At 34.5% G+C, this 27,630-nt stretch overlaps 2 protein-coding genes across 2 annotated transcripts in view; one reads left to right on the top strand and one right to left on the bottom strand.

Moving 5' to 3' along the window:
- Positions 1-27,630, top strand: part of LOC126964982 (angiotensin-converting enzyme) — a 201,160-nt gene that overhangs the window by 116,849 nt on the left and 56,681 nt on the right. The gene's annotated exons all lie outside the window — the stretch shown is intronic.
- LOC126965059 (keratinocyte proline-rich protein-like) lies at positions 15,840-20,894 on the bottom strand. The gene is made up of 2 exons (XM_050808506.1): positions 20,758-20,894; positions 15,840-17,207 (listed from the first exon to the last, which is right to left on the bottom strand). The coding sequence occupies exons 1-2, from the start codon at positions 20,767-20,769 to the stop codon at positions 16,083-16,085; spliced, it is 1,137 nt and encodes a 378-aa protein (XP_050664463.1). The 5' UTR covers positions 20,770-20,894; the 3' UTR covers positions 15,840-16,082.

The following is a 27,630-nucleotide window of genomic DNA, read 5'->3' as shown; positions in this document are numbered from 1 at the left end:
ATTTATAATATTAGTAGGGATGTTTGGTTTTTATTTCACACCGACTTGAAAAAGCACACTCAGTTCTGTTATTTTATGATTGCTGATAAAAAAAATGCCATTTGTGGATGCTTTTGGATTTTTTTTCGAATAAATCTATACTAATAAATGGATAGCCGTTTTTTTCCATCGGGTATACTGCGAAAACTACTGAAACGATCGGATTAATACTTAAATCATAAGATGCAGCGTGTTTCGGTAAAGGTTTAAGTATATTATTTGATGGTTATTACCCCCGGAACTTATATTTTTGACTATGACCTATGATGTTCGCAATAAAAATCATTCAGTCAAAGACATATGACATTCATACAATGAGTTGGGGCGGGAATCGTAATTTATATGTCAAAACAACGTTTGCCGTGTTAGCTAGTATTAGATACAATAAATGTTACTTACTATATCGCGGAAAAAGCAGTTTGTATGTATTATTTCAAAAGTATCCTAAAAAATAAAAATTGCCCAATGTTACTATTCAACCTGGACACTGTCGCGAGCAAAAACTAGTAATTCTATTAATGATTATTATAATAATATACTTACCAGAAATAATATTTATCATAAAAGTATCAAAATACTTCACGCCTGTCGCATGCATGCAATATTTGTCGTGTTTAGCATAATTTATGTAACGCAATATTTATTACACATTCTTTATGATGGTTTGATTAATTTAATAGATCTGAATCGCACATCCACGATTCCGTACAATTTTCTAATAATGATTTAATTACAAATGTATAGTTTCAGATTTTTATCTATACTTGTGTTATAAGATAGTTCTCCTTCAACGGGAAATAAACTTAAAATTTTGAATCCCTTTAGCGGCGAAATTTATTTTTTTCTCCAATAAGGGTTCCTTTTTTCTTTTGAAGTACAGATCTCTAAAGAAATCCCTTGACATATTCAATTTCAAATATTTTTATTCATATATAGGATATCAGTTATTGAAAGTGAAAAACTATAACCCATTCGAAAACGTATAACTTCTAGACTTCTTATTTTTTTCATAAAAATATGGTTAATATGTAAAATCGTACAATTAAACTTATTATTTAATAGCCTGAGGGTGGTCACTCCATTTCCAATCTGAGTTATAATTAAGAAATTTATTTATTTTGTAGTAACCACTGGTAACTACCACACAAACGTTGTTTTAATAATTCTTTTGAATTTCGTAATACATTTGTTTTGAACATTATCTGGGATCTTGTTGTAAAAGCATATCTAACGCCCCACAAGAGTTCCTGGTTATGGATATGACAGTTTGTAGCAAATTCACTTATGTGCCTATACACATAACATTATCAAGAATATATTGAGAGGCAATAGTTAAGATGTTTATTTCTTTTAATTTTGCTCTCAATGATCCTTTAGAACCTAGGTTATAAATAGAGCTAATAGCCCTCTTCTGTAGCACAAATATTGAATTAATATCGGCTGCGATGCTTAATAACAATATTCGATAGGACATAATACTATGAAAATGGCTAAAGTAAACTAGTCGCACCGTATGTATGTCAGTATACATATAAATTAATCATGTTAACAATTGGACACACAATATAATTATAGTGATCTTGTTACTCTAGAGATTTCTTCACAGACGCCACGATTGCATTGAAAAATGTGTGAAGTTTTGCAATGTCCCCTGACCAGCGATATGTAGAGCAAAACGGACTTACATCCTTTGTCTTAAGAATTGAATTAAAATACTTTTTAACAAATAAATACTTTGTTTATTACTTATATGACCTAAGTCAAAAGTATACCTACATTATACTGTACAAATTATATTATACTTATTTAAAAAAAACTTAAAAACACGTTTTCTTTAAAACCAACATAAAATGTAGAAAATAAAACGAAAAGTGTGATTAAGTAACAGCAAAGAAATGGTTTTATCGTAAAAAAATATGGGGCGCTTGATGTAAATTTGTTAAAAACAAATATTGGTAAAAGTAGAGTCATTTTGAAGACTACTTTAAATACACCCCACGCTTTTTCTATCAAATACATTTTAGTAACTTAATAACATATAACATACCTATATATTCAATGAATATGACGTCTTTTACTAAAAACTAACTGTTAAAACCCGTAAATTGTGATATTGAGGTCACCAAAAATGTCATTAGTCTCACAAAATTTTATTAAATTTGAAAGACATCCTGGCCTAGTATCTAAATACTGATCAATCTCAAGCAATTGCCAAGTCCGCGGTCATCTGTGAGGCAAAGTCAAATTGGCTTCGAGGAAGCTGGAAGTCATAAATAGTAATGAAATACTAAATAAATAAATAATAAGCTTCAAGCCGTCCCACATTCCAGCGCTCTACAAAGCTCAGGTCCGGATACATATGGAGTATTGCTGTGATCTCTGGTCTGGCTCGCCCCAGTATCAGTTCAAACCATTTGACCGCGTGCAACGTAGTGTCGGGGACCCGTGCTCTGTGAACGGCTAGATCACTTGGCATTGCGTACTGTTTGGCCTGATTCCTGCCGCCGAATTGTACCTTCGCACTACACGCCACAAATTAGAATAAAATTCCACCATCTGGATGTGTACTTTTACTGTGCGGTTTTCAAGGAACTTTCTACCACGTTCAACCAAGCTGTGGAATAAGCTTCCTTGTGCGATGTTTCCGGGACGATACGACATGGGCAGCTTAAAATACAACTTCGTTAAAGGACGGCAACGTTCCTGTTACTCCTCTGGCGTTGCAAGATAATGTCGGCTATGACTTATCATCTGCTGGTTCGTACGCTTGTTTTGGACCCTTCCATAAAAAAAGGTACTAAGGAAACACATAATTTGTTATAATGATAACTTAAGAAGACTACATAATATAATAATTATGGTGGAGCAAAGGTTTTGAAATATCGACACAAGCCTTACAACTTATAAAGCCTTGTGCTCATTAATGTTGTGTACACTTTAATCAATTTTCTTACAGTTGATAAACATAAAGATTTATTACCTGGTGTGTAACAACAGTTTTCTCACCTCAGACACTTCGAATTTTCTATCGTTTAATGATTTTACAACACGACCCTAAATTCAGTGTTTATATTTAGGTATAATGTTTTATGATTTTATATGTTTTCTTTTTTTATTAGCTTCACCTGTATGTATGTTTGTTTGTAACGGTTTTGGCCCACTTTAAGCGGCCAGGTTTCGTTCAAACTTCGTAGATTTATCGAGGACAATACAGTCATTTGAAAAATTATTCCAATTTCTAATTTGCCTTATAAGATTTTTGTTTATTTATATAATTATTTCATCTAGCGTCTATAAGGCAGGAATTGATGTTCATTTAAATTTCTACTTGGGATACCACAGAAGGGTTCTAATTTGATTTATTATTCCTTATTCCTATGTTCCTGAGAAGAATTATATCGATTAGTAAAATATACAAGGCAGCTCAATTTTTAAATTGTGAAATTAGGTGTAGGAACGTATGGAAAGATTAATCATTTCAACATCCCAGACAGACCGACCAGTCGCGGATGCAACTGGTATCCAATCTCCAGTCTGTGGCAATATCCTTTCTTTCTTTTTTGGGACCTTGATACCATTCACATATTGTAATCAAAGAAATGAATCATTAATATTAACACAATGGGGATAGAGCTAAACATAAAACAGCATTAAACTTTTTTCCATTTCCGCAGTTAAATGCATCATTTTTAATCGACTTCAAAAAAGGTTCTCAAATCGACTGTATTTTTTTATGTTTGTTACCTCAGAACTTTCTTCTAGATTAACCAATTATGATGATTTATTTATTTAAAAGCTGGTACTTCCCAATTTGGTCCAGTCCTGACAATGGCATCGATGAGAAAACCTTCTTAGAAACAAATTAACGATACTCAGTAAAATGTTTTACATGCTATCCGGATATTTCAGTCACCTACCAATGGTCAAGTAATTGTCGTATTCTAAAATGATGATAAATGGAACTCCATAACGACTTATAGGAAGAGTGCGATCTGTGACAGAATACCAAAGATCTATACATATTTAGACAAATTATTAGTTAGTGTACGTTTACATCAAAAAGTAAAAATAAATTTAAAAAAATAACCGCATCATAAAATCTCTTCCAAAACAACAGATATAATGTGCACAAAAAAGTATAAGAATAATTGCGTATTTTTATACAATCTAATTAATTAATATAATTCTAGTTACGATTATTGCTATTATTGGAATTGTTGTGAGCCAAGGTAGGTTTCCCAGATATTTCGGCTTAATAGTAAATAGCTTATTGAATGGTACTAGCAAATGTCATTTATATTTAAGGAAAAATAATAAATATCTGACAATAGAGTAAATTTTTTGATACAACAAAGAATGCTTGGGGCTGCTGCTTCGACTACCAAAGACAGCAAAGTGTTAAAAATATGTCGGTCTCAGTGAGTCTTACATCTTTGTGCCGTTTGGTGCCGAGACACTTGGCCCGTGGGGCGTAGAGGCGCGGAGAATGTACAAAGTACTATCTATGCACCTCAATAGGGCTACTGGTAACCCAAGCGCTGGCTGGCGGCCATTTCGGTGAACAGATCAGCCTACCTATCCAAAGCGGAAATACTGCCAGTATTCTTGGTACACTTCCCCGTAATGATATTTTTAATGTAATGTAATCATAGTATTGTAAATATAGTTATAAGATTTGTTTTGTTTGAATCCTCTAGTGGGAGGCTCTTTTGCACAGTATGCCGGCACAACGGCGCCTATTTCTGCCGTAAAGCAGTAATGTGTAAAGTAGTAGTAGTAGTTCTTCATGATACCACGAATTGGGAATGGAGTGACCGCCCTCAGGCTAATAAATAATAAGTTTAATTGTGCAATATTACTTTGTAAACATATTTTTTCGATGCAAAAAAAAAAGCCCGCTGAGTTTGTTGCGCCCATTCTTCTCAGGTCTGAGGCATTCATTTTGGAATGGGTGGTAGTTTTTGACTTTCAATAAGTGATGTCACATCCTATTTTGAATAAAGATATTTGAATTTGTTTTTGTAAGCATTACTGTGTTTCTTTCCGAAGGGCACCGTAGTTAGTGAAATTACTGGGCAAATGAGACTTGACATCTTATGTCTCAAGGTGACGAGCGCAGTTGTAGTGTCGCTCAGAATTTTTGGGTATTTCAAGAATACTGAGCGGCACTCCATTCTAACGGGCAGGGCGTATCAATTACCATCAGCTGAACGTCCTGCTCGTCTCGGCCCTTATTTTCATAAACAAAATCATAATATAAGGCACATTTAAATCTATGTTATGATCTATTTCGATATAAAATTTCATAATTTCTTAATTATGATTGATGTTAAGTTACATGACTGACAATCATTACCAAATAGTAGGTAGATTCGAAGAGCAAGTAAGTGTAAATGGTATCACGAAATAGTAACACGTATTGGGCATTACGTACGTTAATCTTGCGATATGCGAGGTGTGTGTTTAAGTAACTGCACGCGGAGATTCGCTATGTTCAAGTGCGGAATTCAGCACTTAATCTGCTTACAAATTAACCAACATATAAACGCTTTACTGTGGTGTATATTACCTAATATGTTTAATATAACAGCACAAAAAGTTTAATACGACTTCGCAACATATATTTTCGAATGTGGTTTTTTTTATGAAAATAAGGGACGAGACGAGCAGGACGTTCAGCTGATAGTAATCAATAGTCAATACGCCCTGCCCATTATAATCCTAAATTTCTGAGTGGTATTACTCGTCACCTTGAGACATAAGATGTTAAATCTCATTTGCCCAGTAATTTCACTAGCTACGGTGCCCTTCGGACCGAAACACAGTAATGCTTACACATTACTACTTAAAGGCTGAAATAGGTGATATTTACAACTTTAAAATGTAGTGTCAAAACTTAAATTTTTAACAATACAATATTTTATCTTACAGCTATATTTACAATACTATCATTATATAAAATTAAAACTATCATTAAGGGGAAGCGTACCAAGAATACGGCAGCATTTCCACGTTGGATACTGAGACTCGGTTAGATATAGTATGTTATTCTAAAGAGATAGACATATGCCTTCTCGGATTTTTATCTAGACCTATATAAGATAGATAACCACCATATAATTTTTTGTTTTATCTCAAAGGGTTTAGATAGCATTTTCGTTGAAAGCCCTACTTACGGTTTATTTTTTCCGATGCCTACAAATATACACTGGCCTTCAAAAGTAAGTATCACACTTTTAAAATTGGGATAACGTTTTAAGTTCACAAGATATACTTTCGAAATAAAAAGGACTCCAAAGAGAATTTAATTTTGTACATAAAAACTTTATAGTCGATAACCTTCTTTTAAGAATTGGCTGAAAAAAAACTTCAAAAACAAAACCATTCCTTTTTCAAAGTGGACGTTTCCGAATTACAATTTTACCATTCATATTTTTCTTTCTGTTTTAAATTTTTTCAAGATCGATGGGTCTTGTTTTAAAAATTTATGCTAAAAAGCACATAACATTTATTTATCATGCCTCTTTCAGTTGAAGAATGTGCTAGGATCATGGCTTTTCTGGAACTAGGCATCAGTATGCGTCGCACTGCAAGAATGGTGGGTATGACGGTACGAACGGTCCAGAAGGTAAAGCGAAGCTACGAAGAGACCGGACACCATCTGAGGAGACCTTGTAATGGCAGACCCAGGTGTACCAGTGCCCGAGAAGATCGTTATATTATTTCCACTGTGTTAAGAAATCGACACCAAAATGCAGTTGAAGTCCAGCAACAGCTACTTCAGACCCGGAAGGACTACATTAGTGCCAGTATAGTGAGAAGAAGACTTGCTGAAGCAAATTTGAAACCTCGAAGACCAGCGAGTGGCCCAAAACTCGAGAGAGAGCATCGAGTAGCGAGACTGCGATACGCCCGTGAACACATGCAGTGGGATGAAGAAGAATGGTCAAGAATTTTGTTTGCAGATGAGTCTCGACATGTTTACAGGCGACCTGGTGAGCGATACCTTCAAGCCTGCATCTCAGAAAGAGTCCAATACGGTGGAGGCAGTGTACATGTATGGGCTGGCATATCTTCAGAAGGTCGCACAGAGCTAGTAGCCATAGAAAATGGCACCCTCACTGGGCAAAGATATGCTCAAGAGATTCTCAATGAGTATGCAGTGCCGTATTTAGCAAATATGGGTGATGGATCGATGCTAATGCATGATAATGCCCGGCCACACACGGCTCATATCGTACAAGAGTATATTCAGGAGGTCGGTATCAGCGTGATGGCTTGGCCTTCAAGAAGTCCTGATTTCAACCCGATTGAACACGCCTGGGATGAGCTTGGGAGGCTAGTCAGAAATCGCAGACCACCACCTACTACCCTCAGGGCACTAAAGCAGGCCCTGGTAGAAGAATGGGAGAATATTCCCTAACATCGGCTCCGAAATCTAGTGTTCAGTATGCCAAACCGGCTCGAAGCTGTAATCAGAGCTCGAGGAGGCAATACCAGTTATTAAAAATTAAATATTATGTAATACATTTTAGTTGAATTTTTTTACACTTAACTAAAAATGTCTATTTTCATTGTTTTATCTTTTTTAAGTTAAAAATGTTACTAATGTATAATTTTAGTTTCTAAGAATTAAAGCCTATAAAATTTGCAACAAAACGTTTTTAATCTTAAATCTCTACCTTCTTCAGTTAAGAAAAAAAATTAATTTGAAAAGTGTGATACTTACTTTTGCAGGCCAGTGTAGTTAATGTATCCAAATTATATACTCAAACCTTCCTCAAGAACCACGCTATCCATTGGTGAAATCAACATGAAAATCGGTGCAGTAGTTTTTGAGTTCATCGCGAACAGACAGACAGACGTGGTGGAGGATTCTGTTAGGGTTCCGTAGCCAAACGGGAAAAAACGGAACACTTATAGATTCGTCATTGAAGTTTCTAATATCATTTTTTCTAAACTGATTAATTTGCGCGAGAAACAGTTCAAAAGTGGTTAATTGTCCTTTAACTTCTAAAGTAAGAAAATGATAAAATTAAAATATATATATAATTTTACATTATTTACATTACCATGCAAACTTCCACCGAAAATTGGTTTGAACGAGATCTAGCAAGTCATTTGGACTGTATGATTTTGAGCAAAGATTTTTTTTTAGTTTTCATTTTAATAATTTAATATAATTTTCCTTTCTATAAGTATAACTTTTATATTGTGTTACTTGCTGCTACGGAACCTTTTATGAGCTAGTGCGACTCGCTTTTGGCCGCTTTTTTTATAATATGTAGTGATACTTATACTACACTAGTATATTTAAATTTATTGGTATATATGACAATAAATAACAAATCCATATCGAAACTCAATTAAACTGACTTATTCGTTAAGACCGAGGCTTTGTTAGTAACCCAATTTTATACTTATTAACACACTCATATTTAATTAAAATATCAATTTCCACACAACAAAATGTCTATCGACATGTAATTAGCAATCTTGATGCAATGTAGGTACTACGGCAATCAAGAGAAAGGCGTAAGTTATAATAAAAACAAGATAACTATAACATATTGTAGAATTATTTTTTGTATACTTGAACATTGTGCGTTGTGTAAGTTCTTGCAGCTTAAAATCTTGTATCGTAATATTTCTCAACATAAATGTTTTTACATTTTAAACGATGTTTTAAGTAGGGATCTTAAGCTAAGACGAGGAAAATTAAAGTCAAAGTCAAATAAACATTACTCAATAAGGCTTTTGAATCGTCACTTTAAGTATTTCTCTTAAATTACTAATCTTCTATATTTTTGGTAAGGGTTAGAGCTCGTGAGAAGAACATACAAGAAACTCAACGGCCACTTTTTTCAATCAATAGAGTATTTTACAATGGCTGTAAATTTCCAGATAGATTCTTCTTTAGCTCGATGCAGAATAGATGCCATTTGGTCCCATAAAAATTTTACATAGTTTGCAAATTTTTGTCTACGTGGCACCGACTTAAAACCTATCAATAGGTAGCACATTTGAATAATAGTATTTTATTAATATTAAAGGTGAAGGTTTGCATAAGATGCGTATTAAATTAAATTTTTAGTTGTTTGATACTTTACTGTTTTTGAAGTCGGATTTTTTAATAGTAGTTTTTTAGTTATTCAAAATTTAGTATTAAAATTTTTAATTTTAATTTATGCTTTGACATAGATTGGCATACTGTATCTCCTTATTGATATCAATTTAGTAGTGGCTTGTACATTAATGTGTAATATACGTCAAAACATTGTTGTTTACCTACTGTTTACATAAAGTCTTTTATTTATTATATTTTTAGTTCCTTCCGGTGTCGCCATAATTAAAAGTAAGTTTACGAGGTTTTAAAGGCCGGCAACACTCTTATTCGGGTGTTTTTTGGTGTTACAACCTCGTTCAGTAAAATTTGCAGTTGTTTGCCCTCAGCTTCACTCATTCAATAAAAATTAGTTATATTCTATTAGGGGTTAAAGTATGAAATTGCCGATTTATACCGAGAAATTGATATTCTTTTTTTTTTTTGATTAACCATATTTAATTAATCTAAATAATTACTATTATTATCTATACATTGCTGCCATCTAATAAAAAGGTCAGTTATGCCTTTGCGATAGAACTAACTGTGGTGATCTAGATTGGACAAACACTGTGAAAGCATTTTGTACTGACTCCTTAGAAGAAAACTTTTTATAGCGTTGAAAATTGTTCAAATCACGAAAAAAATGGTAGTCCGTTGGAGCAAGGTCTGGCGAATACGGTGGATGGCTCTAATGCTTTCTAATTGCATTTCCTGTCGAGTTAAGACGGTTACTCGTGCTGTATGAGGTCTCGTGTTATCATGGAGCAATAATCGTGAAGATCGATTCATGAGTCGGGGCTGTTTCACTGCTAGTTTTGATATCATAGTTTTGAGTTCGTCACAGTAGACATCTGCTGTTATTGCTTGACCAGAACGGAGAAAGGTATAGTGAATATCATCATGCTGAGACCTCCAAACAGTTATCATTACTTTTTTATTCGTAAGTTTTGCTTTAGGACACTGTTGCGGCGTTCGACCTGGGGTCAGCCATTGCATATTCGCTTACGGTTATCGTAAAGAATCCATATTTCATCACATGTCACAATTCAACCAATATTCCTTCATTTCTGTATCGATTCAACAAGGCAACAGAAATATCATCACGCGTTTCTTTCTGCAGATCAGTGAAATCATGAGGCAATCATTTTTCATATATATTTTATTTTATTGATTTGACGCAAGTGAGTCAATATTGTTGGTAAGGTAACGTTAAACCATGCCAAACAAACCACCACCATCAGCTTTCACCATCTCTTTCAATTCATTGCTATTCACCGGCGGTCTTCCACGTGGTTCGTTCTTCAAATCAAAGTTTGCATAACGAAAGCGCTTAAACCAAAATCGCACGGTGCGTTCATTAGCGGTCCCCTAACCAAACGCAACATTGATATTGCAAGCTGTTTCTGCCGCCTTAGTTCTGCGTCCGAACTAACGCGGTATTCAAAAATCACTCTAACTTCCGAAGAATTTTCTTATCTAAGCTGAATAAAAAACAAATGAAAGTCGACAGTCGGATGTTGCACATTTTTTAAAAGAAGAACTACATAGGTACCACGTGAAGTTTCACTCAAAAATCTCAAACCATGAAGGTTTTATCTCAATTTGAAGTACTAGTTACAATAAAACGGCAATTTCATACTTTAACCCCTATTATTATGAATATTGCCTGAATAACTCAAATAACTCAACATAACGTAACTTTGTAATGCGTACAAAACATTTTTGCATTAAGAGCCCTCTATCGTCCATACAAAGAACTACCCGTTCACTAAAATTCGCCAGATCGATAAATCATATTGTAGCTTATCATCAGATGGCGCTTTAGCGATAATTATTTACACACTGCATCTGACGGCAATGTAGAACTGTAAAATGTGATACGCCCAGCATATAATATTATGTATGATTTCTGATAATGCTTTATATATAACACTAGCTGATTCCCCGCCGTTCGCGTACATATTTTTACATATTGGGTTACATTATTGGACTTTTAGTAGGGATCCCTAATTTTTTTGAAAATGTAGTGTACCCTAGCCGGGGAATATGTAGCTTCTCAACGTTCAGTAGTAGCGGAGCCTATTCAATACAAACAAACAATCAAATCTTTCCTCTTTATAATATTAGTATAGATTAGTAAACATCTATTAATAAAATGGACAAAGTATAAGGCTTCGTGTTTGACCAGCCTAAACTCCAGTTTAGCTGTAGCGACGGAGCTTCGAAGTTTGACTATACATATCTATAAGCTGGGCCATGTAGTGTTTTGTTGAATCAGATATAAAAAAAAAACTTTTGATTATTTTTTAAAATTTCTATTGTTTTATTGGAATTGTTGAAGTTTGTCATTTAAGAATGGAACACAATATCATTCATATGACTATCACGACTAACTCGGCAGTACCCTATCTGATCACTCCAATTTTTCAGTACATTTCCGATTGTTTCGGCTTCAATCTCTTCAATGGCAACTTCGATTTCACGTTTCAAAGCTTGAATTATTTCTGGATGGTTTTCGTAATATTATATTAAACAATCGAAAGGGCTTAAATCACAGCTCTGAGCTCCTATTCAAAATAGGATATAATATCTCTTCTTGGAAGTTAAAAACTAGGTACCCATTCGAAAAAGTAAAATATGTTTTTAATTTTTCCCAATTTTGTTCGAGCACATAGTGTAATGCAAATGTCAAAACATAAAACTAACTTCCTGTCAAAAAATGAATGTCATTTTACCTATCAAAGTAAAAGTAATCTGTACTTCAAATGTAAAACACTAGATGGCACCCACCCGTATAATATGTAATTTTAAATGTCTCAACAATTAATATTTCAAATTCCAGTTTTCTTACAAACATTATATCGCCGTATGTAGTGCCAGCTATTACTATAGCTCTGTACAACGCAAATCTTCGTGTGAGAGCCGAGAGGTCATTTCAACAATGCACAATACGTTCTTTGTTTTGTGCCCTTAAAGTTGAAGAAATGATATTCGTTGACGTAAGTCTCACGAAAATTGAATATTAATGTTCGTCAGATTTTATGAGACTTCCTAGTGGCCATAGCTAGTTAATTAGACATTTTAGCATATTTTCCTATTATGTGAATTATTTGGGTAACATTATATTTTATAGCCTATTCAAAACAAATGCATTACGACATTCAAAAGGCTATTAAATAATAAGCTTGTGTACGCGTTTTTTTTTTCCTTCAAAAAATGTCGTATCCCGGAAACACCGCACAGGGAAGCTCATTCCACAGCTTTGTAGTACGTGGAAGAAAGCTCCTTGAAAAACGCACTGTGGAGGACCACCACACATCCAGATGGTGGGGATGATATCATAACTTGTGGAGTGTCGTGAAAAGGTGGAATTCGGCGTCAGGAATCAGGTTAAACAGCTCTTCGGAACACTCCCCGTGATAGATGCGCTGTGTTGCACGCGGTCAAATGGATCAAGCTGATACTGGGGTGCGCCAGACCAGAGATGACAGCAATACTCCATGTGTGGCCGGACCTGCGCTTTGTAGAGCGCTACAATGTGGGCCGGCTTCAAGTATTGCCGTGCTCTATTTTCTTCGATGCCAATTTGGCGCGGAATTGGCAATTTTACGATATTACATTGCAACCATATTTTTTATGAAAATAAGTCGTCCGCTGAGTTTGTTGCGCCCGTTCTCTCACGGTTTGTATGACACTTTGTGTTTGTGTGCGTGCATTGCTCAAAATAGGGGTTAGTTCTAAACTCAATTTTTCTTAGTCATAGTCTATCTAGACGTATAAATGATCAAAGTAGTCAACATTTTGCATATTGTAAGTATAACTTTGAACCAAGTTTATTTGTAAGGCCAATTCAGTGTACTTCTGCAAAACAAAAATTTCGTAAATTTTAACATTTTAGTACAAAACTCACTGACATGTTGAGAATGTGCTTAATACGCATCGTTTCCTCAATACAAGGTAAAATATTTTCGTAATAAATAAATTTATTACTGTCCCAATTGTCCGTTATAGATGCTAAAGTGAAAACAAATCAACATGTTATTATATGGAATCTCATCTCTGTTACTTAACAAGCACGCGATTTGGCCGACTTGGCCCACATAACATCGCTCTAAAGTTTAACCTTAACCGAATTGTTACGTAAACTTAACTAAGTAAGTCAGACTACCGCACTTAATGCGGTATTTGACTTCTGTTTCTTATCTCTTTCAACCGACTTTTTACGATTTCGATACAGACTTTGTTTATAGTATTTTCTTTGATTACCGAGTATTAGATTTTTAAATAAATAGTATTAAAAAACTAGTTTTTATAGAAAACCGAACAAAAAATAGAAAAAAAAAAATTAACATTAAATCCTGCTTTATAGACGATAGATGTACGCACGCAAAATGTTATTCTTCTTTGGCGTAATAAAACAGAAATCCTTAAAAAAATCTGGTGCTATTTCTCGTTTTTAGAAAATACAATATTTGTAATAAAGAAGATATTAAATACAACCAATGAACATATTATTAAACCCTAATTAAAGATTTTTTTTTTTTTTTTAATCTTTGTATGCTCTTTTATATTTTCATTTTTAGGCATGCATGCTTTATGCGCGAAGCTCTTAGGTATGTTCTACTAGGGCCTAAAAATCAATACTCCCATGTTTTGTCGCATAAAATCATATATAATAGTTAGATTGTACATGTCGTAGGTAAAGTACGTCGTGATATTACAATTACACTAGCAATATTATAATAAAACGGTAGATTGTCAATCGACGTAATTTCTTACAATTTAACGGTCTGGTATTAGTGACATTGTAATGTCACAGGTACACTATAGTAATATTATAATAAATCTAGGTTACAAAATTTGTAATTTTTCCATTTAATGAAGTTAGCAGTGTGAGATGTCGAGCGTTTTGATTTGTCAATTTCTGTTCATACCCAATTAGCAAAACAATAATAGTAAAAAGTAAATAAACGTTTATGCAATTTTCCATCTGAAATTATTGTTGAAATAGTAGTGAACAAGGACCGATTCAGTTTTGGTACTCGCCGACCGCTGACGCGGCACGCTACGTTCAGCTTGTGTGTTGTTATTAACAGTTTTAATTTGTTTTTGGGACCTTCTAGTGAATAAAGCCCGATTCGCTTAGATTACAATTAGTTTATTACACTAATGCATAACTAAAAAATAATGACTGTACAAAAAATACAAGAAACAGACCAATCAGAGACGGCCTCATAAACTAATGACCAGCATAATTGTCAAAATAACATTGCCTTACAATATCACTATAGTGTACCCGTGTAATTACAATGTCACTAAAACCAGGCCGTTAAATTGTAAGAAATGAAGTCGATTGACAATCTACCGTTAAATTGTAATATCACTATTGAAGTTATAATATTTTTTTTTTAATCGTAGAATTGTTATTTTTACATAAGAAAATTGGATTTAGTGGTGTATGGTGTGGATTGTGGATTTGTACGTATACATATTATTAAATATGAAGATTTCAAAAGCGCTTATTTGAAGCCTTTTTAAATAAAGTTTATTTTACTTTGACTTTATGTATATATAGATAAGCTAGATATCTGTACAGCTTCATAATCAAATGGAGCGATGCAACAAAAACATATATAAGTACTAGCTGACCTGACAACCGTTGTTCTGTAGATAATAAATAAAATACTGTTTTTTATGAATTTGTGAATAATATTTCAAAACATCAAGAATTATTTCGTAGAAATGCTCCCTGTTGTTATAATGAAATTGTTTCACAGTTGAACTATCATACCGTGCGTCACTAACGGCCGCTTTCAATAACGCATCTCTAGTTACGGATACATTGCTGTCACCGTTTAATGACAAGATCTTATCTATCCATAGTTATGACTGTGGTTATGACCGATATAGATATAGTCCGTAAGCGTAATAGGATAGATTTGTCTACCTCTAGTAAGTTAAACTAAGGATAGATAAATTATTGAAAACGGCCGTAAATCTCTCATAGAAAATATGTCCATACAAAACAAATATCCAAAATAAAAAATAATTATGAGTCCCAAATCGAAATAAAAATCTCTCAAGTTGGACCAAACTGCACTCCATGAAGTAATCCCAATTAAAATCCGTTCATTAGATTACGAGTCCATCGCGGACAAACAACGTGTCAAGTAATTTATATATATTAAGATAAAAAGTCTAGATAGAGCCTTTTGCTGCTGGAAAACCGACGAAAACAGGCCAGGCTTTTTACTGACAGTAGAAGGCAGTAATTAATCTCTATCTGTAGATAGTATATTGGGAACGGCCGTTAAAGTACGTGGCAAGCTCCGCCTTACACTCGCAAAGTTACTTTGTGATATGTGTGTGCATCCATTGCTCAAAAGAAAGGTTAACTATTAACCTATTTGGTTCGTCCTTTTCACAGCTACCACAATCTATCAAGACGTATAAATGATCTAAGATATTAAGCTAATAAGTTATTTTTATTACGACCTTTAGTGATATAAACTGCGTAATAAATAGAATAATAGAACACGTAGTTAACACTTAGTTAACTCTCAGATATCAAATCGTTGATTAAGATAAAATCATATTATCAAGCATTCTGAAGGTCACCATTTTATAGCAACAATTTCCATTTATTCGCCTCGACCTTCCCGTCTACTTCCTAATCTAAAATAAAACCTTTCACTTGTTGATTTATATTTTTATTTATTCAGTATTTTACAGTCAACTTAACCTAGAAATGGTAACCATTTACATCACAACGTACTTACTCCAATCACGAAGTACACTTATATTACATGACATCTCGACGAATGACAGTATAAATATACAAGAAGATAGTTTGCTGGTGTCCCGGCCGAAGGGATAGCGTGACAAGTTAAATAGAACTTTTGTGCCTTAAGTATAGCCTTAAACTAAATTAAATTTCCTAGTGCTCATAGTATGAGCCTCCGTAGCCTCCATTGCTTCCGTAGCCTCCATAGCTTCCGTAGCCTCCATTGCTTCCGTAGCTGCTGTATTGGTTATTCTCGTGACCATTGACTAGGTAAGGTACCTTCACTGGGACTGGCACTGGCCTTTCAACTTCGACTGGAACTGGCCTGTCTACGTGGACTGGGTACGGCCTGTCAACTGGCACTTTAACTGGGTAAGGCACTGGTTTCTCGACTTCATAAGGAATGTGCTTGTATACTGGGTAGGGCTCTGGAACTGGTACTTTTACAGGCACTGGCACTGGCTTTTCTACGTGAACGGGGTATGGCCTGTCGACTGGTACATGGACTGGGTATGCGACTGGTTTCTCAACGGGCACAGCAACAGGAACTGGTCTTTCAACTGGGTATGGAGCAGGTACGTGGACTGGGTAAGGCCTGTCAACTGGAACTTTGACGGGGTATCCGACGTGTTTGACTACTGGGTAAGGTTGTGGGACGGGAACTTTAACTTCGACTGGGTATGGCACGTGTTTCTCGACGGGGTAGGGCTGAGGCACTGGGACCTTGACTGGGTACGGGACGTGCTTTTCAACTGGGTAAGGCTGAGGAACTAAAACCTTGACGGGGTAGGGCCTGTCGACTGGGACGTGCACTGGGTATGGCACCTTCTTCTCTACTGGGTATGGAGCTGGGACGTGGACTGGTACTTTAACGTATTCCTTAACGTGAACTGGTACATGCTTGACTACTTCGTAGGGTTGAGGTACTGGAACCTTGACTGGGTAAGGTACGTGTTTCTCGACTGGGTAAGGCACTGGTCTATCAACGGGATAAGCGACTGGGACTCCTTTGACGAGGGTGATGGTCCTGGTGACGTCAGTATGTCCACCGAGGTTGATGCCGTAGCCATGAGCTAGGCCTTCATCGCCTGAGTACTGGTAAGCACCGCCGACTCCATGTCCGCTGCCGATATATCCAATATCAAGACCGCTGATGCCATAACCATATCCTAGGTTAAAAAGACCGCGTTTGTCCAATTTCTTTTCCAGCGGTACCTTTTCTTCGGTTGACTTCTCGCTGGCAGCAACCGCTGCTACCAGCAGGAGAGCAAAATAAATCTAGAAAAATAAAAAGTAAATTAGAAAATATAAACTTTTGAAACTAATTTCATTTATCGTAATACTATTTGTCCCGAAAATAAGATACAAATTATAACAAGGAACATAATAAAGCTAGCTATTATAAAGAGCTACACGTATTTCCCTGGTACACAAACGAAATCCAAAAAAAAAATTTAGAAAAGTAAAAGCCTATTAGAAAATATAAACTCTTGTTACTATTCTAATTTATAGTAATAGTATTCTACAGCTTGTCCCGAAAATAAGATACAAATTATAACAAGGAAGATACAAATACTAGCTACTATACAGACCTCACGTACTTATATTTGCCTGATAGACGAATGAAATCATTCGAATTTCAATTAAAGTTGTTTATTCGACATACCCCAAGTACAGGTTATGTTACGCAGTATGCAGTAAGTGTGCATAACGGTTACGGTTAGATAATATCGGGCAGATTCTACGTAAATACTAAATATGCAATGCGTCAAGCCCAATTAATTAGCTTGCGTAAAAATCTCATTGCAATATTACAGGTTAGGGGAGTGACAATATCAATTTAATACGAAAGATTACACAACAATTTTTATTTAGGCTTTCGTAATTGGAACGTATCTTCTACAAGTAAATACAACTTAGAAGTAATTGAAGCTATTCTGTATAGTATTTGTTAGAACGTATCTACTCTTTGTATTAGCATTGCGTTTGCAAAATTCGTTTCATTCATTCACAACGTATAAATTAGAATTGTGCTGCAAATTTTATTAACAAGTAAAAGTATATAGTTATCACATGTTGCCATGTTTATCGCTACCCTTTTCTGTAGCGTTGTATTGTTTACTTGGCCTTATGCTTTTTACAAATTGCTTGAAATTATTGCGCATATCTTTCGAAAAAAAGCCACTCTTCACATCATGTGTGGTTTAAATAATTATCTTGTAAATGTTATCCGGTGTATCGAATAAATTTTTATAATGTTCAAGTCCAAAATTTTCTGAATCGTTTTTGTACATTTAAAACGACACAATGAAATGTGATAAGTGATAATTGATTTCAATAAAATTACTTCACATAACAGACGGCTGAGTATTTAACGGTTATGATCACCTTACATGAACTCACGGGGATATTAACATTTTATCTACTTATTATCAGTTGTAAAACTCTAAATGGCCAAAAACATTAATTCGTGGACTTAATTACGCGAGCTTTCGTGAGTTCATTGCGTCAGCAAGATCGAGTCTGAAGAGTTGATTAGTAAAACTGATCTGAGTGAAGAAATTATTCTTGAGGCTCGACACAAGGGTTTTACAGTTGAGTGACGTTTAAGTTTTTCCACGTCTTTAATTGGCAGCTACAGAAAAATCAGTTAATTTCCTTTGTTTGCCAGTTACGCTAATCAGTGGGTACATCGAACGAGGCCAGACTATCGGGTTGCTCGTGGGATAATGTTGCTTCTTGTGGCACTTTCGCAATCACGCTTGGCAGCTTCTTACCCAACTTCATTCTCTACTTTAAACAGGCTTATATTATGCGTGTATTTTTATGTGATTCTACGTCGTTTGATCTGAACAGGTCGTTTAGACTTTGATCGTTCTTAGTTCATGTTTGCATAAATTTCTGTTTTTGACTTATAATTTTGCTATTTGTATATTTACTTCATAACTTAAACGAAAACAGGTCTGAGAACTAATGACTTAACCTGACCTAGGTTAGTATTCGTGGTATTGGACACAGTTTGCGCGGTCATGTTAGTTTACATTCGCTTGCCATTGAATGAATTGCGAAATATATGGTTATGGGGTGATTATACAGCTAATAGTTCTCTTGTAAATTAACTACGGTGATTACTTTGGACTGGATAATAAATTCTCGTAAATAGCTTATCTTTAAAATGATAAATGACATTGATGTGTTTTCTTCATATATTTTATACTGAAAGCGTATTTAATCTCAATCTGATGATTGCAGGCGATAATTGAGCAAGGCCTACTTACTCTAGAAAAGTTTATTAAAGTAAATTGAAATATTTTTTTCGGAAAATTATCTCATGATGCGACTCTTGGGAGCCAAATTTAGATTAATTAATTATAGATATGTTTTATGAATTGGCACATATAATAAGTATAGTAATAATGTTATGGTATCAACCTCATAGTTCTCTCTCGTCATATTACACACATTAACTTCCTGTAATGCAATTGACTGGGTGAGTTGTAGACGATATTCAATACTGGGATACTTTCTTCCTGCTTTGACCACATTAAAACCTGTCTCTACATACTATTATACAATATCGCCCCAGTTATAAAGCTTTGTTCGATTTATAGAACTAAAACTTAGCGAAGGCTAAGTTTTAGTTCTATAAATCGGTGCCGGAATTTAAATATTTTATTAGAATATCTCTTATTAACCGACTTCAAAAAAGAAGGAGTTTATCAAATCGTCTGTATATTTTTTTATGTTTGTTACTTCAAAACTTTTTGCTAAATCTTATGTAATAACACAGTTACAATTACACGCGTTTTAATCCTTTAAAATGTGTTTTATTTAAATGATTTTAACACTCGCTTTAATCAAAGAAAATACTTTATTTTTTTTGGTATTGAATAATCAATTAGTAGAATGGCTATTATATTTTTTCTTTTTTAATATTTTTTTCAAGTCGAGTTCGTTTAGATCGCGCACCTTAGGGAACTCTTCGAATTTTCTGGATATGAGCCTCCGTAATCAAACGCCCATAGATGTTTTATCGAAACTGCTTTAGTAGTTTTAACCGTTAAACAATAACTGACAGACAGATAGACAGACTCAGCTTCACACTTATAATTTAAATAGGTATTATCGCATTAAGGTTTTATCGTATATCAAAAATCAATAACAATTGAACACATGGTTAACTCTTACTAAATTAATGTTAGTAAATAATCTGATTGAAACAAATGACAATACCGGGTTAAATCGAATTGAATGATTCTGAATTTAAAAGAACAAAGTCAACCCTATTTGTTGAAATGACAACTAAAGTATCGGAATTAAGAATTCATATTCAAGATATCTCGTTTACAACGGAATGCTGCGCTAAATGAAGTAATACGGCCGTTTTCAATAACCTATCTATCCTTAGTTTATATCAAATCAAATCAATCTGTCAATAGGTAATTGAAATATAAGTAAGCGTAAAAGGATAGATTTGTCCACCTCTAGTGAGTTAAACTAAGGATAGATAGGTTATTGAAAACCGCCGTTAATTAATTTGAAAAGCGGTGACTTCAAAAAAGTGTATCATCACCTTGCGTAACACTTCGCCTTACCACAATGATAATATATTTAAAATATATCATATATCTATAGAGATACTAAAATGAAATTTTTATTCAATCAAATCAAATCAAAGTTTTCAGTTTAGATAAATGAAAAGTTTTGATTTAGTAATATCCCGGTACTATATCTTGTAATTGTGGCAAGACGAACCATCGTGCACCGGATTCGTAACACATTTCTGAAGTGGTCACTTTTCACTACACTTGCACTGAACTACACTCACCGCTGTTTTCATTATGCCTCTCGTATGATGGAGCCAGGAATCGGACTGGATGTATATGAGGTGGTGTCTTGTGTTTTTATAGTTGGATATTTGGAAGCACTTTCGCCTCGTCCCCTCTAGCGGGAGTTGCTTAGTGTTTCGACTCGAGTCCTTCGTATGCGATTACCGTCACTGGACGAACACAAACCAACAGTCTCATTGAGACTTCTGACGCATAGACGCCACAAACGTCACTTGGTTTAAACTTTATTCTTCTATATATCGTTAATAGATATGATTATTTTAAATATTACAATAATCACATAATACATTTGTGACAAATATGTCAATTTGTTTTTGAGTTCTTCAATAATAGTACAAATTCGTGTATTTACTTAAGTTCAAACAGGTCAATATTGTGTAGTGTTTAGAATTCATACTCTCAATTAAAAGGTTTAGTTATTTTAACATTCAGTGGAATAAAATACTCGTAATTGTTAAATTCAACGTTGTTTTAGGTAACTATACAATGTATTGTTTTAAATGTAAATTGTCTTGGAATCAGTTTGAAAATCGAAATTTAAGTAAGATAATTTTGTTTTTGTGTTTATTTTTTAAATCATAACTTTGTGTGCAAAATATTTAGTGTATATTATTTTGTATTATTCACATTTCAGTGAATTTAAATTAAATTTCAATGCGCTCCTTTGATAAAGCGTTTTTGTCAGTTCAATTATATGTTATTTTTTCGTTTTAGATTAACTTTTTAAATTATCAAATTAAGTTTTCAAGAAAGTGATTCTGTTCTGATTGGAAAATAAATATAGCTAATTTATTACCCTATATAATAAGAATAAATTTTACGAAGTATTCCAATTTTATAATAATAAAATATTAATATTGTAATATTTAAATGGTTGTGATCAAATGCGTTACTTATTCATTCATTCATTCATATTTTTTTAATTACTGTTATGATAAAAATATTTCTCTTTTCAAATTGTAGATCAGTTCGAAAAAGTGTTACCGGTCCCTCGAGTGTCTTGATATCCAGATTTAATGTTTTTATTTTTTTTTTCAAATTATTTGAATTCATATAAGATCGAAATACAAATATGTAGATATAAATTTAAAACAAGTAATTACGTATAATATACTGCTATAAACATTTCGGTGACGCGAACACACGATATTACACCCATCCAAAAAGTATTTAACAAAATATATTTCTGTAGTCTGGTGTTAAAGGGGCCTATATCAATTTTTTCTCTTAATAGTGACTTTAAATAAATAATTATATATATTACACCTGAATTGCGAATGGGACTTTATTAAGGAAGTGTATGGTTTTTGCCCCTGAGAGCTCTTTTGTATGTAATGAAGCCATTTACAAACAATTCCCTATTTTCTAGTGTTATTAAAATTAAAGTCACTATTAGGAGATTGATTTTGGTCCTTTTAGCACTAACCCACAGGTTTATACCTATTTTTTAAATTATTTATTTATCGCGTGCGCCGGTCTAGAGCATGTCATAAGATTTTCCCCTACAAAAAAGTGCCCAACTAAAGAAGTTTTCACTTCAAAAATAGGGATTAAAATAAGGTTGGTAATTAATAAAGAAAGAAAGAAAAACATATATTTCACAAAACACTCACAGGATACACTTAATAGAAAAAGATAAAAGTACAAAACAAACCAAAAAAGAACGTTTTTATATAGTAATAGATTTAATATTGGAGAGTTCCTGTGCAGTGCAGGAAATGGGTCACCGACTCAGGATTATCTGTGACACGGCCGTGGCTATGACACAGCACTGATTTTCTGCGGTGCCCGTTTAACTTTGGAGATACAGTGCGCTTGATATATAGTAAATAATTCCTAATAATAATATAATATTGAATACATTATACGTTAAACCCAGTTAATTATATTAGAATACAGTGAATGTATATGACATTTCCGTGTTCATGGTAAACATTAATCTTAATACAAGGACATGAAAATGTTGCAATGTGTATATGGGATACCTTTTTAAGCAAATCATGCCGTTGCTATTTCGTATAACCTTTACGTTCTCAAGTAATTATATGTATACAGATATAGCATGCTTTTACGTCATTATGTTATTAACAAGTGAATCGCCCTGGCTTCGCTTCGTATATCAATAAATAAAACTATGGAAAAAGGAGGACAAACGAGCGATCACCTGATGTACAGTGATCACCGCCGCCATCATTATCTTGCAACACCAGAGTAATCATAGGAGCGTTGCCGGCCTTTTTTTATTAGGTTTATTTACACTCACTTACAATAATACACACAAATAAAAAGTAGAACTAATAACTACCTAGTTATTACGTTAGTGATTACTTACAAATGAAAAATACAGAGAAATAGTTAATTCTAAGTAAAGTAAAGTAAGACTAAAAAAAAAATTAGACAGTTTTTTTCTATTAATAAATGAGTAGGTTACATAGCTACATTGATTTACCAATTATAACATTATTAAAGATTACCAATGTTAGTGCAAATGATCTTGCGGAATTTGGCCAAGGAAGCACATAATATGTCGATATTAGCTACGCTATAAGAATTTAAAATTTACATAAACGTGGGACTGGGGAATTGGTACCTAGGATTGTTCGACGAAGTGGAGGACAAATTGGAGTAATGGGCTTTAAGAAAAGTGTACGCGCTAGTTTCATTCGGGAAACACCGCACAAGGAAGCTCATTCCACAGCTATGTAGTATGTAAAAGAAAGCTCATTGAAAACCGCACTATGAAGGACCGCCTCACATCCAGATGGTGGAAATGGTATTGTAATTTGTGGCGTGTCGTGTGAAGGTGGAATTCGGCGGCAGGAATCTAGTGTAACAGCTCTTCGGAACACTCCCGGAGATAAATGCGATAGAAGACACACAATGAAGCGAGAAAAATAAAGAGTCACACATTTTTATGGCGGACGAGGATAAACGAGCATCCATAAGGGTTACCTTATCGGAAGTGATCTCTGCAGTCTAAACTATGGTTGGTTAATCTTTAAATAAACTTATAAATGATTTATAGATAGATTTTTTTTATGGATTTTATTACTTATAATAACATGGTAAATTATTTGTTATTTTTTAAAGTAATAACCCTCACTTCTGGGATTGATTACATAACCAAGCCCCAACGGCCATCTGTCCGTCGAACTATGTGCCCTGCCCACTGCCACTTCAGTTTCTCAATCGTTTGGACTATGTCGGTTACTTTGGTTCTCCTACGGATCTCTTCATTTCTGATTCGATCTCGCAGGGACACTCCGAGCATAGCCCTCTCCATTGCCCTTTGAGCGACCATGAGCTTTCTCATCAGGCCTATAGTTAGCGACCACGTCTGCGTACCGTAAGTCATCTCTGGCAACACACACTGGTTAAAAACCTTCGTCTTAAATTGTACAATAAACCAATTGAACCTAATTTAGAATCCAAGGTACACTCAATTAACATATATTCTAATATCACAATATAATATAATGCACTTAAGGCATAAGGCACTTAAGCAATATTATTTCTAAAAGTAATTATTAAGCTGCTAAGAGTACAAATTAAAGGTAAAATAAAAAGGTTTAGTACTTCTATTAAATATGTTCATAATAAAACACAAAGTTCAAGGACAGGCTCAAATGGAACAATACATTTTTTTTATGGAATAGGAGGACAAACGAGCGTACGGGTCACCTGGTGTTACGTGATCACCGCCGCCAACATTCTCTTGCAACACCAGAGGAATCACAAGAGCGTTGCCGGCCTTTATGGAAGGTGTACGCGCTTTTTTTGAAGGTACCCATGTCGCATCGTCCCGGAAACAACGTACAAGGAAGCTCATTTCACATCGTTGTAGTACGAGGAAGAAAGCTCCTTGAAAACGGCACTGTGGAGGACCGCCACACATCCAGATGGTGTTGATGATATCCTAACTTGTGGCGTGTCATGCAAAGGTGGAATTCGGCGGCAGGAATCAGGTTAAACAGCTCTTCGGAACACTCCCCGTGATAAATGCGGAAGACACACAATGAATACATACTCTGAAATAATTTCCCTAAAGGATCGCTGTTCTCGCTGAGATTGCTATTCACCAGTTTAAGAGTGAATTAATGAAAATTCGTACGAACTTTGTTTAACTAGTAGACATTTGCCGCTTAGATTATGGCTACCACATCGGCGCCTTTTTCCGCCATGAAGAGTAATGTGCAAGCATTATTAATAATAATAGTATTAATAATATTGACACACTTTTCACACAAATTATCTTGCCCCAAGTTAAGCATATATAGCCCGTGTTATGGGTTACAAGACAATGATATATTTAATACAATATACTTACTTAAACATACATAAATTCATATAAACACACATAAATACATTTAAACATCCATGACTCGGAAACAAACATCCATATTCATCATATAAATGCTTGCACCTACCGGGATTCGAACCCGGGACCTCTAGCTTAGTAGAAAGGATCGCTAACCACTCGGCTATGCAGGTCGTCATTATTACTGTTACTTACGTAGATACGCAATAAATAATTTATTAATAAAGAAGGTATTAAATATAACCAATGAATCTATTATTATACCGCATAATACACTTAAATAACGTTTATTTAAATACCATTAAATTATTTATATACTATTAGAGAGAAATAATTTTTTTTATTTTAAAACTCTCCATTGGTCTCTCTCATTCTCGTCCATTGGTTGTGGTTCAGTAGACATGAGTTACAAGAGGCTTAGTAGCTGAAGTATGATACAAATAGTCTAGTTCACCATCTAGTAGATGTTAGGGTTTCTTTTAAAAAAATAAGGGACGAGACGTGCAGGACGTTTAGCTGATGGTAATTGATACGCCCTGCTCATTACAATAATAATAAATATAATAATAATATTGACACACTTTTTACACAAATTATTTTGCCCCAAATTAGGCATATATAGCCTGTGTTATGGTTTGCAAGACAACGATATATTTAATACAATATACTTACTTAGGCATAGATAAATACATATAAACATCCATGACTCGGAAACAAACATCCATATTCATCATATAAATGCAGTGCCGCTCAGGATTCTTGAAAAACCCATAAATTCTGAGCGACACCACAATTATTGCGCTCGTCACCTTGAGGCATAAGATGTTAAGACTCATTTGCCCAGTAATTTCACTGGCTCAGGCGCCCTTCAGACAGAAACACAATAATGCTTACATTACTGCTTCACGGCAGAAATACGTGCCGTTGTGGTACCCATAATCTAGCCGGCATCCTGTGCAAAGGAGCCTCCCACTGGTGTCCCAAGTTAAACATAACTTGCATGACCGTGTGCGCGCACATCGTACAAATTCAATCTGAAATTTTTTCCACGTCAAAATAAGTTTAAGATAAACAAGAGAAAATTATAAAAATTTGATGATAAAGTTAATAAAAACCACATCCTATATAAAACACTCTCAGCGACACAAATCAGTCATGCACGAATGATTCATATTATTCTAGCAGACAGTTTTTTGTAGTCGTTTTATCGACCATTAATTTTACAGACTGCTCAAGATCCGTACCGCAGTCTATACTATACCTACTGATGTCAATGACTCTTTTAGTGTGGTGGTGTACATCATGGGTGCAGTGTTAAAAGATGTCCTGTCCTGCATATAAAGTCTTGGTACATGTTGCTAGGATGACACATGATTTCAACCGCTATGAAAGACATTACTATCACCGCTACCATATTTATGTTCTTCTGGTGTCGCATGCCGTCAGAATATATTAAAGTATACACGCGTCATACATAAGACAATCTCTCCTTCAACTATGATCGCCTGGTATTTTCTCCTACGCTAAATCTTACGAGTTTATGTCTCTGTCTCTTTTTACTGTCGCGCTTTTTCGTTTCATCGACTTTCAAATCACAACGATGCTTAAGAAGTTTTCACTTCAATAAGTTTGACGTATTAAACGATAAGGCGTTTCGCTAATGTGACCCACAGATGATTTATGCACCACAGGCAGCGAGTGCTTGACAGTAGTATAGTAACGTGGACTTAAACTGGTAACACCAGTAGCAGGCTCCTATGTACAGGATGCCGGCTATATATATATTTTTTATATAAATGGGCAGCTGATGTACCGAGATCTGGCGATAGGAATTACTTATTGGGACCGCTTCAGAAGATAGATAGCTAATAATTACTGACAGTAGAAGGTAGTAATTTTTCTCTATCTGTAGATAGTTTAATGGGAGTGGCTGTAAGTAAATATTAAATGGAATATGGAATCCTATTTGAATAAAAAAAGTGTGTACTTATATGTATGCACGCAAGAAGTTATACTTCTTTGGCGTAACAAAGCAAAAATCCATTATTTATAGCAAAAATTATTTATTCCTCCTGCTATTCCACGATTGTAGAAAGAACAATATTGTTAAAATATTGCAAAGATGGCTTTGACAATTAATTGTTGCCTGTACTAATAATCGACGAGGAAACCAAAAATAATAACGAATGTCGCAAAGGTCAGAAAATTTTAGGAACCAACTTCAACCTATTACTTTTGTGTTACAGTGATGCGCGCGCATCTTAAAATTTCACTCTCATCATTTTTTCATAACGCGCCTAAAGAAGTATATCTTCAAAAATATTTAAATTTGAATAATATAAACGTAAATATCTCTATTTACATACAACTTACAAGATAACTACACACCTACAGCTAAGTAGGTACAATTACTTGAACTGAATGCTACCGACAGTTGATCGAGTTTCATGGAAAGGTGCTCTCGATGCCCTGTACCGGTTGCCTGTCCTTGAACTCCCCAAGCCCTAAAGTAAGTGCAGTGAACGCGGTAATG

This window comes from Leptidea sinapis, chromosome 6 (genome assembly GCF_905404315.1).
Source record: "Leptidea sinapis chromosome 6, ilLepSina1.1, whole genome shotgun sequence".
Classification (NCBI taxonomy): Eukaryota; Metazoa; Arthropoda; class Insecta; order Lepidoptera; family Pieridae; genus Leptidea; species Leptidea sinapis.
Note: the sequence above shows the minus strand (reverse complement) of the source record. Positions and strands in the feature narration are given on the sequence as shown.